The following is a 17023-nucleotide window of genomic DNA, read 5'->3' on the forward strand; positions in this document are numbered from 1 at the left end:
TCCATCCATCCATCCATCCATCCATCAGAGAGCTAACCAACCACATTGTGTTTAATCTCCAGGCATTGGGCTTAGATAAACAGGAAGGGCTGAGACCCTGGGCATAGCCAGGATTTGAGTTTCTGTACTTTCAGTTCTGCCCTATATATGTATACATACATACATATATACGTATACATATACACATGCACACCTATGCATATATCTATATGTATAGTTATATATATGTATATCTATTTATACACATAGATATTTAAATCATGTATTGCTATGTATGCTCTCATAGATAAAATTCTTAGGACTGATGGCCAAAGAAGGACTTGACTCATTTGTGTACCACACATGGTATGCACGTAGTCACTATGACAACATCTAACAGATGCGCCCTAACTTCCTGTAGGAATCATAGACTCCAGCTCAGCCTCAGATGGCACCTGCCCCCTTTCCAGTGCCCGACCAGCAGGAAGCATTTGATGCCTGGGTGATGTGCACAGAAGCATTCAAGAAAAGCTCGCTGGCTGCTCTGCTCGAACCATTGGATCTAGCACACAAAGCAGACATGGGAACCAACAGGGCACACCAGAAAGTTTCACATTCTCGTGATAATGAAAGACAGCAGTGTTTCACAGAGCACAGGCAGTCTCTCCAGTGCCAAGCGGCGCACCATTCCCTACCACCCAAACCCGAGATCCTGTCACCTATTTAATGTTTCAGTATCAATAAAATATCTTTCTCCAAATGTAGAAGCACAGTCCAAAGAGAAGCACCCAAGGCAAACCTGGCCCCGAATTGTTTTCAGACTCGCCCTTCTCTCTTGGTGTCCCCACTTTTAAAACCACAGCTTCCCAGTTTAGAAGGCACAGGAAGGTACCGTACAGGAAGTCAAGATGCGACGGCTACATCATCATCCTCTCTTGAAGACATTTACAAAGGCCGCTGCCTGCACTGCTCTGCAGCGTTCTTGATACACACAAGTGCTCAGCTGAATTTCCAGGTAATCGCGTCACGTGGTACCCCAGTAATATGGACACTCTTTATGTTTTTATGCGTCCATAAAGATAAATGTAATTTCAGAAACTAATCTTCCAAAGGGTACATCTAGATGATCCTATTTACATAAAATTCTTGAAGTGACAAGACTATAGAGATGTTGGTTGTGCACCAGAGCTGGTGGGCGGGAGGGAGGAGGCAGCAGATGGGGCTAGGAAAGGGCAGCCTGGAGTCCTGTGGCAATAAGCCTTCTACACCTTGACCTCTAACATCATTAGCAGGGCTGAGGTCTTCAGCTAGATTTTGCTAGGTGATGCTATCAGAGGAAACTGAGTCAGAGTTTCGCACATTGTTTTCTTTTCTTCTTTTTTTTTAAAATTTTTATTGAGCTCTACATTTTTCTCTGCTCCCCTCCCTGCCTCTCCCCTCCCCCTTCAGCCCTCTCCCAAGATCTCCATGTTCCCAATTTACTCAGGAGATTGTCTTTTTCTACTTCCTGCATCGTTTTCTTATAAAGCAAAATTTAAAACCAAGAAAGACCTTAGAAAGTTCATACTTCCTGATTTCAAAACAGACTGAAAAATTGTAAGATTCAGACAATGTGGTACTAACATGAAGACAAACACACAGGGCCATGGGCCTGGAAAGAACCCTCAGAAATAAAGCCTTACATGCAAGCCCAAATGATGTTCAGTGGGGATGTTATAATCACTGGATCAGGCAACGGGTGCTCAAGAAATGGTGCTGGGAAAATTGAGTATCCAGACACAGAAGGACAACTGGACCTCACCTGACTGCACAGACAAAGATGGACCCACGAGCCAGCCAAGGTATGCACAAGTGAATTAAAACTTGAGTTAAAACTCTAAGAAGAAAATCTGATGTTTGAAAGGGATCATTGCATTGGTTTTACAGTGATTTCTTGCACCTGACCCCCAAAGCACAAGAAACAAAAAAGAAAAAAAAATAGTCCATTTGGACTTCAGTGAAATTAAAAATTCTATGTATCAAAGAATACAATGAGGCCAGCAATGTAACTTAATGTAGAGTGTTTCACTAGTAATGTGTGAGCCATTGGGTGTGAGATCCAGCAACACATGTGCACGCACACACCCCACAGATGTTCTAAACAGAGCTGAGAGAAGTATTTTTAATGACATACTTATATTTGATACAGGGCTAAAACCCAGGAAATACTTCTTATAGCCAATGGACAAAGAATAAGTTAACCAATCGAAACCATGGAGAAGGGGGCGGGGCTCAGCAGAGGACACCAGCTAGCAAGCGAGCGAAGGGAAAAGGTGTACGTGTCACAGATAGCAAGAAGAAGAAAGCCAAAGTCACTCAAATCACACCTCACATCTGCGAGTTTGGTAATGACCAAACACAACAAAAAAGGTAAGTGTTGGGGAGGCCTTGAGAAACAGAAACCCCTGAGTGCTATTAGTGGGCCCTTCGACTAGTGAAACTACTGTGGAAAACAGCATGGTTGTTCTTTAGAAAAATAATTAAAAAAAAAATTACAGCATGACCCAGGAGTCTTAACTTTTGCTGCTGAACAAAAGAATGAAACACGGTGGCTCAAAAGAAGCAGTCGTACACCTATGCCTCCAACTATCTGTGCCAGATTTCCTGAGTTGGGGAAGCAAACCAAAAGCCCGTGGGTGGAAAACCGTGCAAATAAAATGTCATATACATATACAAGAATTTTATTCACCCTTAGAAAGGAAAGAAAGTCCGATCCATGCGACAACAAGGCTGAGCCTTGAGGGCACAATGAGAGGTGAGGCAGGCCAGTTACAAGAGAGAAACCGCTTGAATCCACTTCCATGAGGGGCCCACAATACATTACATCTCACAGATAGAAGGTAGAATGGTGGGTCCAGGAGCCCGGGGAGGGGGGCGAGGGAGGAGGAAGAGTTACTGAATGAGTGTTGAGTTTCAGTTCGGCAGGATGTAAAGGATTCTGGTGATAGGGTGCACCAGAAAAGTGAGGGCAAACTTCCACTACAGAAAGGCACACTCAAAATGGCCAAGACGGTAAATTTGATGTTCCGTGTAGTTTACTAAAACTGAGAACGACCACCACTGAGTGTAATTAAAAGACAAGAAAGCTTCTGTGTCCGCCATCCGAGCTCCTGTCACTTGTGACTTGGTTTTACAAACCACCGAGGACAGAAAAGCAGCCCATCACCTAATTAAGCCTCAGAGACTCACGGGCCAGAGGTATCGGCACGCCAAGGTTCTCTAATGCTTTAATTAACTGCATAATCCATTTGGATTCACAGGCCCTCCCGCCCGTTACTTAATTCACCGAAAGTTACTATCAACTTTTCAGTAACGATTAAAAAGGTGCTACTTATTTGTATTGACACTTGACCTTAATAGCTGCAAACGGCTAAGTCGGGGCCACTGATTAGGCATGAAATGGAAAGCAGCATCTTCCAACGCTGTTCTTAATTTGTCTGTTTCTGACAGACTCCAATGAGAGTAAGAGAGGGAACTTGTCCACTTGATTTGTGTGTGTCACCATAGGTAAACACTTAATGAACTTTTGTCAGCTGAAGGAAGCCAGCCCTGAGCTGTGTCCTGCTCACAACTAGTCACACGCTCACAGCCTTTCTTGTCACACACGAGAGGTATGTTGAGCTGGGTGATTAACTGGCACTAGGAAGAAAGCAAAAGGAGATTCCGGGAAATTTGCATAGGAAAAAACCCCAGCACTTTTGAAAAGAGTGTGTCTCTCAGACACCTTCTGCAGCTGCCCTATCTTGGCATTACTAACGATGGGTTCGATCAGCTCTACAAAGTGAAAGAAAGTCAAGCCAGGCCAGTGTGTATATTTTGCCTAGATCCTGTCCTCACACACAGCCCCAGTCACAAGTCTAACCGTAATGTCTTGTTTGGACTGAGGCTGCCTCAGCTGTGAGCTTACTTTCCCCCAGTGAGCCACAAAGTCACCTTTGCAATCCTGCTTCTACCAGAACAGCATCATTTCTCATAATTACAAAGTTTTAATTTCTTTTATGTGCGTGTGAAGTCTTTGATGTATTGAGCCAATTACGTGAAACTTGGTTAAAAATGAACCCCTTCAAAAAAAAAAAAAAAGGTTGTGGAAGAAATCTGGGTTGTAAGTAAAATGGGGATTTTTTTTTTTTAAAAAAGAAACCCAAAGTAGCAGTTGTTATCATCAAAATCAAAGGGGATTTTCTTTTCCCCCACTATCAACACAAAAGTCGAGGCTGACCTGCGAAGACTGGTCGGTTCTGTTGCTCTTACTCTCTTTGACTCCTCCTCCTCCCGGGGCCTTAGGTGACTTCTCCACAGTGACGTGGCAGAGCTCCTGCATTGGAGAACATCCCTTCAGCATCAGAACGAGACGCACAGGAAGGGGTGGTGCTGGGTGCACACCAGCACCTGCTTCTGAAAGACCTCGTAATAGCTCGAACATCACTTTACCTGATTCCTCTCATAATCTGAAGGGTCACAGGATGCGAAGGGGTGGATGCATTTTCCGTCACGTTTACACCAAGCACAGCCAGTTCCGATACATGCTGGGCATCTGGCAACATGGAAAACCAAGTTAATTCCTTTTTTTTTCCTAGGGGATTATTCATCTTCTAGATTTCCCCTCTGGGGTGCTACATGTTAAGAACATAAAAGAATAGAAATATTAGTATTACCGCCAATAAAATCTTCGAATAGCCCAGGATGGACAGAGGGAGAAGGGGCGGTCCTTTGAGGTTGGGGCAGAGAGCCAGGCTTTGTGCCCTTCTCTGGGAAGCCCTGTGAGTTGACAGACTGTCATCACACTTACAGAGGTGTTGCCATGGAGACCTGCAGCTGGGGTCACCTGCAGGTCTGTTGATAACAGGAACCCACTGAATCTGCTTCCGAACATGGCTGCTATTGGTCCACCTTCAGGTAAGCCCTACCTAAAGACGGATCTTTCCCCCCCTGCCACCGCCACTCAGCAGATCAGCAAGCCCTCACCCTGTGGAGCAGCTCAGCTGCCAGCTACACGATGTGAGACACAAAGCATTACCTGGCAGCCAGAGGGGGGTGGGAGCCACTGTTTGCTTTACAATCAGATGGAGAAATTGTGTCTACTAATCAAATGAGCCATTGTGCACAGGCAACTGTGGAGGGCTCGAAAAAACGTGAGTAAGAATGATCAGAATTGAGGAGGAGGTGGTAGAAATGGAGGGGAAATGGGGGGCTGGTCTGGAAAGCTGTCCAAGGGATGCCAGAGCAGAACACAGCCACAGCTGTGGGTGATGCGGCGACCACACAGCGGAAGGCATCCAGGCTGGGATTCAGATACGCTGGAGCGTTCCGAGAGCCTAACCTGCAGAAAGTCGTTTCTGGCAGAAAATGGCTCTCCCTTCAGGTGGGAGCCTTGGCCCCAGGCCGGCTTCCAAAGAGCAAGCAGCTCCCTTGAAGAGAGAGCTGAGTCCTGACTCTTACTTACCTAGCAGTGGGACCTGGGCTAAGTCATATCCTTCTACCTGGGCTCTAAAGTAAGGGTTCTCCAGAGAGGCATCGTTCAACTCTCCACGCACCCCTAAAATCTATTCCATCCTCTTTTGCCGATCACTGGACTGGAGGCTCTCAACAGCAAGTTTTCTATTTTTCTCCCCTAAATTCTTTTCTCAGACATCACTGACCCCCAACTTGTATGGTCACCTTTCAATGCCCTTCTTTGGTAAAAGAAGTCTGAATTCACTTCCCCTATAGTCACTTCCAGGTCAGACTGAAAACTCTTACGTGCTGTTGGCCAATCATACCTCAGAATGAGAAACAGACCTCTGACAACACAGCCTATTACTAATGTCTTCCTTCCGTCTCAGCTTCAGAGGGGGAGCCTCTCAAAGCTCTGTTTCCTCAGCCTCCTCACTGCGTTAGGAGCCAGGAGGGAGCAGGAGTTCAAACTCAAAGGGTTCATAGTTGAAAGGGGCCAATGGTAATAAACAGAAGACACCGGGCTGGGATAGCTGAGTGGTAGAATGCTTGCTTAGCATGTCTAAAGCCCCGAGTTCGAATCCCTAGCACCACAGAAAGAGAGCAAAAGGAGTATGTCGTTTTGGTGAGGGGAAACTTCAACTTGTCTGATTCGCTTGTCTTCGTGCTGCCCTGGCCAAAGTTCCAAGATTGTTTGCATTATGGGAGGAGAGCCTAGTGGTACTCTTTCCTTCCCAGGTCCTCTGGGCCTGGGGAGAATACCTTTCCCTGTTGATAGAGACACCTAGGTGCATGCGCTCTCCTCAGCTGCTCCAGTTTTCTTGTTAGGGCTTGAACGAGCGAGCACGGCTTTATTACCTCAGCGACTCTCCTAGCTCCCGTTAGGCCATGCTCCAAAAGGCACTTTGGAAAGTTCTAGTCTGCCAAAGAGTTCTTTAGGAAATTGAGGGGTAAACCAAATAAATTCAAAGCAACGAGAACACTTAAATTTTCAAAGCCAGTCTTACTCTTTTAATGTCGTGCAGTCGGTGAAGTTGAATCTTTCTGATAAGTTCCAAGACGGGAAGGAGAAGGTTGCGTTGACAACAAAGACATCTGGAGGAAAGGAAGGAAAAGGAATCATTCACGGTGGGTTGCCGCCATAGTTAGCATAGCTGGAAATGCAAAATAAGAAAGAAATATTCTCGCCTTCTCAACATAGAGGGCTCGGGTGTGCCAGCTGTTCGCCAACATTTGAGTCAGTATGTGGCTCCTTCCCCGTGGGCCATTCATGCCAGGCAGTCACAGTGCACAGCACAAGCCTCCAAACAGACTGAGCCCGATTCTAGCTCCAAGGCACCCACAGATAATCACCAGGAAAAGCCATTTTACAGCCCATTTACATCCCATGCTCTCGCTGGGATCACTACCTCAGCTTGTAATTGGCCAAGGCGTGAGAATAAAACAAGTCACCGAGCAAGAAGTGCCTAGAATATGAATGCCAGCATGTTGGAAAAGAAAACCCTGCACCTTCAGAAAGAGCCATGCCCTGTAAGTATTTACCTAACAAACCCTAAGGGTGGCACCCTGGAGTGAGACACAGTCATCTCCTTGAAGTCAGTTGTTGTCAAATGAAGGTGTTTTGTTTCTTGTTGCTGTTTGCTTTTGAAAACCTTATCCATTGGTTGGAAAACTCCAAAAGAATAAAATGAGGGTAAAACCTATGCTAAGTCAGCGGTAGAGAAATGCTGCTTTCAGTGTCTCCTTAAACCTCTCTGCTGGATCTGAGGCACTGATACTCAAACCCAGCCACCGATCAGAACCACAAGAACTTTAGGGCTATCGCAATACCAGGGCTATACTCCAAGGCACCATGACTCAGCAGAGCTGAGTTGGGTTGGGTTTCAGAACCCTCCTGACATGATGAACACATAGACCATGGCTTGAGTACAGGGTCCATAGCAACACCCTTCAAGTCCTCTTATGCCCAATGGAGGAATTATATCTTCTTCCTTGTAAGAATTCATGGACCATTGGGCTTATTAAACGGAAGCCTTGACATTGTGACCTGATTTTGTGGATATTCCTAAATTCCTTCTTGAAGCATTATTATTGTGCGGTTCCCAAATGCTGCGGGACAATGGTCTTTTATCCTGTCACTTGTATTATTTTTAATAAAACGCTCATTGGCCAGTAGCCAGGCAGGAAGTAGAGGTGGGGTGACAAGAACAGGAGAATTCTGGAAAGAGGAAAGCTCAGTCTGCAGTCATCACCCAGACACAGAGGAAGCAAGATGAGAATGCCTCGCTGATGAAAGGTGCCAAGCCACGTGGCTAACACAGACAAGAATTATGGGTTAAGATGTAAGAATTAATTAATAAGAAGCCTGAGCTAATAGGCCAACCAGTTTATGATTAATGTAGACCTCTGTGTATTTCTTTGGGACTGAACGACTGACTGTGGGACCTGGTGGGACAGAAACCTCTGTCAATACCCAAAGTCTAAGGATTCTTCATGGAGATGCCGCTCCCGTCGCAAAGACTCACTCCTATGGCTACAATTCCCTGCCACATTCTGCTCACGTCAAGTGGGGCTTACATGAAATGATAATCTTTTGTTCTCAAGACAAGGAGGTCTGGAGGGCTGACATGACCTCCTGGCTGGGGCACCTGAACAGACACTTGATGCATGTTATGGAAACGAACACATGGCCATTTAGCACCGAGGGACTCCCAGGGAAAATACATTTCCATAGAATTGACAAGTGCCCAGGGAGGACGCCTGCAGAAGGCAAACTTAACAGAGCACCAACCATGCACAGTACTTTGGAAATTTCACAGGGAAATGAATATTCATGATCTCTCCTTTGGAAGCACTTACAGTTCTCCTAGAAGACGTAAAATAGCCAAGGTGAAGACGACACAGAAATCAAGGGAACACCATGGGAGTTGTTTGAGCTCTGTGTAGCATTTGGGTGCAAGATAGGGGTGCCTATGGAGAACCAGCAAATGACTGGAAAGGCCAAATCAGACCAAGGAGGCTGTCTGGAAGGAACAAGACCTTTCTCCAATGTTTCAGAGTATATGGGAAACAGGACTTGATAGTAGAGGTAAGGCCGTGAAGCTCAACGTGATGGCTCATATATATAATTAATTCTAGCACTCAGGAGGCTGAGTTGGAAGGATTTGCTACATTGTGGGATCGTCTCAACACACACACACACACACAAACACACACAGCCCATGAACTAAGTTTTGTCAATGACTTTAGACAGCTGAGCACGAAATGTGGACAACTGAACTTGTTCCATTTAGCCAAGGGTAGGGAAGGGAGAGCAGCTGTTGGAGGTCATAGTGCCACGGGTTAACTTTATAAGGTAGTCTCAGACATTTTAAAGTCACATTTTATAGGTGAACAAGATTTGCATCTTTAATGATCCAATTTAACCGGAAGTGCTTTTTAAAATCTGTCCAGTGGTGACAAGATAGAAAATTGACATGCTTTTTAAGCATTCAGACCAATGGTTACAAAGGACTATTTTTAGCTCATGTCTCTGGCTTTATACATCAAATTCCTTCTTCAGGGGTGAAGGGTAAGTTGAGTACTGTGGTCTTAGTGTTTGGTATACCCTCTAATTTTTTATTTTGTAATTTAATATTCAATTTGATAATACTGTGGAGCCTTTTGGGGTAGTTAATCATGACAGCTTCATCCTCATGAATGGGATTGGTGTCCTGATAAGAGAGAGTTGGAACATCATCTCTGAAGCTGTGTGTGAGCCTTCACTATGCACTGAATATTCTGGCACTCTTGGCTGAGGATCCCCCAGCCTCTGGAGCTAAGCAGTGAGTTCCATTTGCTTGTATATCACCCAATATTCACTCTATTGCCCACAACAACTCACCTAGCTCCAGCATGATCACACCATACATTCCGGGAGACCTACACCATTACTTTAACTCTTTCAAGTCTTTGCCATCTTAACAGACTTTTTTGAGCATCCTGGACATCCCTGCATCTCTTCATATCTATCTGTCTCTTACTCCAGCCCTCAATCTCTCTTATCTGGACCACTATGATGACTTTTCTACCAGTTGCTCCTTGGGAAATAAGTATTTTGGTCCTTCATTTCCATCCCCCCACCTCCTTTTAAAGTCCCTGCCCCATGGGGCTTGCTTCTATTCCAGTGGGAGGGATTGACGACCCACAATTATGTCTTTCTGCTAATGAACCTGACTACGCGACTTGCAGCTCAACCGCTCGGCATTCCCTAATCACTCCCAGGACAGAGCCCGAGTCTCACATAGCTTTCTATGGTCCTTCATCTCCCCTACCGTCCAGTTTCCCCGGCCCTGACCCCACCCGCTCGCCTTACTCATATAGATCCTTTTGCGGTTTCTTGAATCAAAGCCTTTCCTCCCACCTTTCATTCTTCTCAGATTGATAACGCTTACTCCAGACAGAGATCCTTGCCCACCCCAGGTGCCTTTGGGGCTACGGGCTCCCAGTATCCATATACCACATTATACCCCTACATTTATACACTACATTGCATGCCAACATTTATACACTACAGTTTAACCCTAACAGGTTATAAGGATTCTGAGCAAGGGTCACCTTAATGTGTTTTCATCTCCATATTCCTGGGGCCTAGCACAATACTTGGTACACAGCCACTCATACTTCCTTATGAATGAATGATTGATTGAATGCATTGAACTTACGTTTTCTCAGCCCGCCTAAGGCACTTCCTGCTCTTCTGAACTCTGAATTATTTCAGCTACCTGGATAGAATCAGCCTAATGGTGTCCGGCTTTTCTAGGTTCTCCTAGCTGATGTATTCTGCTCTCCCCAAGCTATATCTGAGAGTGGGGTGCTGGGATCCACACAGGACATGGAGCAATAGTGAAGACCCAGGTGGGAACCAGAGGGAGAGGAAGAGCGAAGACAAGGAAGCTATGCCAATCCCCAGGAACTGAACTCAGGAGGTGCTCTTGCTTCTTGACTTTGTAACAATGCCCAGAGGCATCCACCTACTGTAGCTGGGTCTGCTTGGGATGTTGCAGGCACAGGTCCGGTTCATCTGGCTTCTCCCTTGGCAGAGCAGCTTGCCCGTGTCTGCGTTCTTCACGACACACTCCGAGTGTCTTGCAGAGACACTTCCCACAATGGTCACTGTGGTCTGTGCAGGGGGGAAAACATATATCATGTGGTTGGTTTATATCTCTGATATCCCCCCTAGAGACTTATGGGAAGTCACTCTTAGACCTGTGTAGTGGTTTCAATAAAAATGGCCCCATAGGCTCCCAGAGACTGGCACTATTAGGAGGTGTGGCCTTGTTGGAGAAGGTGTGGCTTTGTTGAAAGGAAGTGCATCACTAAGAGGTAAGCTTTAAGGTCTCAGGAATTTAAGTCAGGCTTCGGTTGGCATACTGTCTCTTCCTGCTGCCTGTAGATCAAGATGGAGAACTCTCAGCTCCTTCTCAGCACCATGTCTGCCTGCCTGCTGCAGGCCTCCCTCCCTCCGCGATAATGGACTAAAACTCTGAAAATGTAAACCAGTCCCCACTTAAATGTTTTCCTTTATAAGAGTTGCCATGGCCATGGTGTCTCTTCCCAACAATAAAACCCAACCTAAGATCGCCTAGAAGGGAGGGCTTCTCTAGGGAGCTGGTGTATTGAAAGAGATATTTTACTGGCTATTTCATTTGTTCTTGTATGAATTGAATATTGTGAGTCTTTGACTACATTTCTGCTCTGTGTGTTTTTCTTATCAGTTTTAAGAGCTCTCTACATGGTGTAGATACTAATCCTTATCTGTCAAATTCCTGACACATACTTTCTCATAATCTACTGTCTGTTTTCATTTTTGTTTGTATAAGCTCTTGCCCTTATACAACATCTCTTTCTGTAATCAAGTAGAGGAGGTCTTGTTTTGACTATAAAATGCCTCGGCCACTCCAGCTCACAGACAAGGATTAAATTGTTCCACCATCTTCACTGTTTTATTTTTTTTTTAAACTTACATCTTTAGCCCATCTGGAATTTATTTGTGTGTATATATAGTATGAGATAAAAATCCAATTTTATTTTTATGCAGATGGCTAATTAGCTATATCATAACCATTTATTAAACAACAAAGCCTCTCCTTTTCCCACTGAGCCAAGACTATAACTTGAGGAAACTTTTTAGATTTATTTATTTTAGGTGTCTGAATGTATTGCCTGTACATGTGTGTATGCGCCTGTATGTACCCGGTACCTATGGAGGCAAGAGGGCAGTATCCCCTGGAACTGCAGTTACACACAGCTGTGATCTGCCCAGTGTGTGCTGGCAACCAAACCAGGATCACCTGCGGAGCAACAAGTGCTCTCAGCTGCTGAGCCGTCTCTCCAGCGGCCCTTAAGATGTCCTTTTTGTAATATATGACATAGCATGTTTGGAATCGATTTCCTAAAGTGTACTGTTCGAAAATCTATTGATCTCTTTCTATCCCAGTGTCACTAAGTTTTTACTACTTTAAATATCTGGTAAGGCAAATGTCTCCTTATTTATCTTTATTTTCATAGGAATTCCTAGACATGATTCATCCTTTCGAGATTAGCAATTACCTTATCCAAAAGATGCTAAGGTGACTGTGGATCTAACTGGAATAGCAAATCTGTACATACATTTTACAAGCATGTATCTCTACATCACCAAACATTCCCGCCCAAACAAAGGATTTTATTTTCATCTGCATGGCTGTAGGCTGCGGTTTATTTAACAGGGTGTTTCTTGATCTTCCGGGGTTAAGATACCCTTGTCACCTCTTTATTACTTCCTATGAATGCTATCAGATAATAGCTCAATCTGCTTTTAAAATTAGCAATGGTTTTACTGTGTGGCTAAATAAATGAAGAGATTGACAGGAAGAGGGTTTTGTGAGCGTCTGCGTTCTGTGCAAAGGTGTAGTGTGTTTGTAGGAGCAACAACAACAAAAAGCCTTGAAATTCCAAGGTGCTAAACCAAATTTCTCCAAATGGAATGTCTAAAGAAACAAGGCAGCTATCTCTCCCACTGAGAAAGGAAATTAAAGGAGTTAAATGCTAGAAGATGCACTGATGTCGGGCATAGGAGGGAACCTGGTAGGAAGATGGGTTGGGAGTGGACGAAGAGGTGACCCTGCCACCTGTGATGGAGAACGAGGACCTGGGATACCTGGGAAGTCTCTTCCAGGCTGAGTTCACCTGGCCTGAAGTCTACGCATCTCTAGCAGACATTTCCTACCTATCTCAGGCTGTAGGTTAAACCCAAGGTTTTCCTTGTACATGCTAGGCGAACCCTTTGCCATTAATGCACACTACCAACCCAGCGGGCTGCCATCTGTGATCCCCTGCCACAGCCTTTGAGTAGCTGGAGTAACAGGTATGTACCACCACAGGAAAGTACTCCAAACTGTTCTTGCTAGCTCATCTTCACAGGAAACTGAACTCTCAGTCACGCCGACTCCTTTACCCCACGATTCTCTCTACCTCACACACACTGGTGCCTAACTATGGATTTCTTATGTATGTGCGGATAATACTTGATCAGTTTAACAGGAGTATCAAAAATGGGTATCTAAATCCTGTTTTCATCAGCTCTTTAATTATTCCCCATTTCCTTCCAGTTCTTGCAAGCATAATTTTTACATAACTGCAACCATTCTGCTTATTTATTCTATAAATAAACAAGCTCCTAACATGGCCAAATGCTGTACAAGGCACCAAAAAAACAAGCAAGCTAAACAGCTACAGCCCTCGTCTTTCCAGAGTTTATCCTAACAGACAGACAGACATCCTGCTAGACTCGCATAGGAGGTCACATGGCATCTCCAGATCCTCAAGAGATGACAGAAGTCCCGGCTATGGTAACACGGTGAAATAGAAATAGATTTGGGAAGCAGTCTGGAGATACGATGAGCAGGATTGGAAGAAAGGGCATGAATGTAAGGATTCTGGGGAGGAAATGGACAGATGAAGGCCCCAGAGGTACTCCATGCTGAGATGGGACTCGCTGAGGGAATGGAAGCCTGGGAGATCAAGATTTCGCTTTTGAGTTTATCTCAAGTTCAAGACACTTGTACGACATCAAGAAGAGATATCACGTTGGCCCTGAAGGTCAGAGGGTCAATGTGGGCTAGACACAAACGAGACAAAAACCTACACAAAGGAGATATAAACATACAGATGATATACAAAGCTATGGAAGTGGATAGGATTATATGGACAAAGTAGAGCAAAAGGAATGAGTCCACAAGCTGGGTCTTGTATATCTATTTAGAGTCAAGGAGATGTGCTGTGACAGAAAGGAGTCTGAAACATGGGGGGGGGGGGGGAGAAAGAGGGGGGTGTGGTGCTTTAAGTAAGAACGGCACCCACAACCTATTTTAATACTCGGCCCTCAGTTGGTGGAACTTTTGGGGAGGGATTACAAGGTGCAGCCTTTGTGGAGGCGGTGTGTCACTGGGGGTGGGCTTTGAGGATCTAAAGACTCATTCGTCTTCAGTGTCTCCTCTCTGCCTCCCACTTACAGCTCAAGATGCGAACTCTAAGCTGTTCCTGCCATCATGCCTCTATTCCATTATCACGGACTCTAAACTTCTGAAACTGTAATCCCAATGAAATACTTTATTTATGAGTTTCCCTGGTCATGTTTGTTTGCTTGTCTGTCTGTCGGTCACAGTAATAGAAAAGTAACTAAAGACATGGAGTGTATCATGCAAAAGGCAATGGAAGAGGAGCATCTTAGTTAGGGTTTCTATTGTTGTGATGAAACAACATGCCCAAAAAGTAAGTTGGGGACAAAAGGGTTTATTTGGCTCACACTTCAGCATTGCTGAAGGATGTCATGACAGGAAGTCAAGCAGGATAGGATCCTGGAAGCAGGAGCTGATGCAGAAACCATGGAAGGGAGCTGCTTACTGACTTGCTTCCCTTGACTTGCTCATTCTGCTTTCTTATAGAACCCAGGACCACCATCCTCAGAGCTGAGCCCTCTCGCAGTGATCTCTAATTGAGATAATGCCTTACAGCTGGATCTCATGGAGGCATTTCCTCACTGGAGCCTCCTTCCTCGCTGACAGCTCTAGCTTGTATCAAGTTGACACACAGAATCAGCCATTACGAGGAGGTTTCAAGAATGTTCCCAGTCAGCATTGGATAGAAGACTCAGTGGTTAAGGGTTCTTACTCCACAATCGTAAGAAACAGAGTTTGGGTCCTAGTGCACACACACAAAGCTGGGCATCCCTGCAGATGCCTATAACCCCAGCTTCAAGCCAAGTGGACCCATAAGGATCATTAGAACTTGCTAGCTTCTAGCCTACACCAAGAAAATGTGTGCCCCAGGTTCAGGGCAAGATCTGGTCTCAAGGACACAAATGAAGTCTGATGGAAGAGGAGAGCTCCTGCCCTATTTTGTCCTCTAGGTATGCACAGTCAAACACAAGCATTCATATAAACATATAAGTAAACAAAATATAATTAAATAAAAATTTAAAAGAACACTGCCAATCAGCCTAGTAGGAAAATGATTATAGGATGGCTACAAAGGTCAGCAGTGACCTCAGCAAGAACAGGGTCAAGGGGACAGTGAGGCAGAAGCCAGTTGGGGTTAACCTGGACATAGGAGACACAATATTGTTTCAGGTACAGAGAGAGGAGCTCACAGCCAGGAAACCAAGGTTTGTTTTCCTATGTGACCCTGGGTGCCAGGTGAGTGGTTAAGAAGCTGAAACTCTGGCTTCCATGGTGATTTGGATGAGAAATGTCCCAGAACTAAGGTATTTGAACACTTGGTCCCTGTTTGGCAGCACTGTCTGGGGGAGGTCTAGATGGCACGGCTCTGCAGGAGAAAGTTCATTATTGGGATGCTGGGGCTGGTGTCAGGCTTTCAGAGAGAAGCTGTGCGCTGTTTCCAGTTTGCTCTCTCTGCATCACGCTTCCAGTTCAAGACGGGCTTTCAGCCTCCCACCCCCTGCCTCCCATTGGTTACTACGCCACCAGTCCACCATCACGGACTCGCTCTTATCCCCCTGGAACCATGAGCCCAAATTAAGTCTTTCTCCTCCAGGTGCCTTGGCCATGGTGTTTTACGACAGGAACAGAAAAGCAGCTCAGAGAGCTTCATCAACCCAATATGACTGCTAAAATTCATGGCTCTTTCCTAAAAACAGCCGAACCAAGAGGGAAGGATGCTACAATGGTCAGGTGGGATGCCAGGGACAGTGGCAATGTCAATCAGACGGCCATCCACACCGGGCGGAAGAACTCGCTGTTCTACAGCACTCCGTCATGCTGACATACAAGTATCTATTTTACTTAACTTTTCTCATTATAATGCCCAAACAGATTTCTAACACTATAAATGCCACTGCCAGAGCAGCTTATGCTTTGGGTTTTCTTCTTTCAGGTTCGGATTCCACGCCTGGAATTAGTGATTTAAGCAAACTGAGTATATTTATTACTTTGGAAATGTACTGCCAAATTGCTTTCCAAAAAGGTTGTGCTAATTGGCACCAGCAACACTGGGTGTTAGCATAACTTATTATCGCTTTAATTTGTATTTATTTCATAACTAGCGAGGTTGAACATATTTCCATATTCATAGCTACTTTCCTGAATCTGCTCTGAGAACATATGCTTCTGACCACTTGCTTTTTGGTATCTTAATGGTTTTTTTTTTTTTTGCCCCCTAGCTATATTATCTTATCTTGAGAGATTTTGGCTATAGCAAGTTCTTTTCAGAGGTATACACTTTAATTAAATCTTTCCCTCTTGTATCATTATGCATGTATTTATTTATTTATTGCTAGTGTTGGGGTTCAAGCCAGGGGCTTACACATGTTAGTCAACCCCTCTACTGCTCAACAATACCTCCAGTCTAAGGTTGTTTTTAAAGTAAATTGATTGTATGAATATTTTTCTTTTCTCATTACATACGTCAGCACTAAGAAAGTAATCATTCCTTGAAATTATGTAGGTTTGGTTTCATTTTCTGTGGTATTTTTATGTAAATTACTTTATTATACTAGATTTTCTTTATATTTTTTCAAGATCTTTTTTAACTGACATGTATACGTGTGATAATAAGTATGTGCCGTGTGTGTATGTGTAAGTGTGCTAGTGCACATGTGCGTGCCCATGGAGGCCAGAAGAGGATGTCAGATCCCCTGGAACTGGAATTGCTGGTGGTTATGAGCCACTCAATATAGGTGTTGAGTTTCGGTCCTCCGGAAGAGCGGCAAGTGCTCTTAACTGCTGAGCCATCTCATCAGCCTGAATTATACTTTTATATTTAACATGAGTTATGAAATAAATGTTTCCATAGTTAAGTTATTGCTTTTTAATACAATTCTTCTATTTCTCTTTATTTTATAACATCTGATCTTTAAAATGCTTATATTCATTTCTGGGTTCAATTCTATGGGTCTGCATCACTATTTTAAACTCAGAACAGACTGAGAATTGCTGTTGACATCCATCCAACAGTAGAGACGCGCTGTACAAACATACAATGTATTTGTGCAATAATGTATGTTTACAATCAAGTGACAGTTCTCATGCCTAAA

The 17023-nt window shown here is 44.4% G+C and overlaps 1 protein-coding gene across 1 annotated transcript in view; it reads right to left on the minus strand.

Moving 5' to 3' along the window:
• Plxnc1 (plexin C1) overlaps nt 1-17023 on the minus strand; it is a 152812-nt gene that overhangs the window by 65602 nt on the left and 70187 nt on the right. The window contains exons 6-9 of the mRNA XM_057757721.1: nt 10468-10612; nt 6459-6546; nt 4450-4552; nt 4238-4333 (exon numbers count right to left, since the gene is read on the minus strand). Coding sequence (XP_057613704.1) covers nt 4238-4333; nt 4450-4552; nt 6459-6546; nt 10468-10612 — 432 coding nt within the window. The remainder of the gene's footprint in view (nt 1-4237; nt 4334-4449; nt 4553-6458; nt 6547-10467; nt 10613-17023) is intronic.

The sequence above is a fragment of the Chionomys nivalis genome, chromosome 25, assembly GCF_950005125.1.
Source record: "Chionomys nivalis chromosome 25, mChiNiv1.1, whole genome shotgun sequence".
Classification (NCBI taxonomy): Eukaryota; Metazoa; Chordata; class Mammalia; order Rodentia; family Cricetidae; genus Chionomys; species Chionomys nivalis.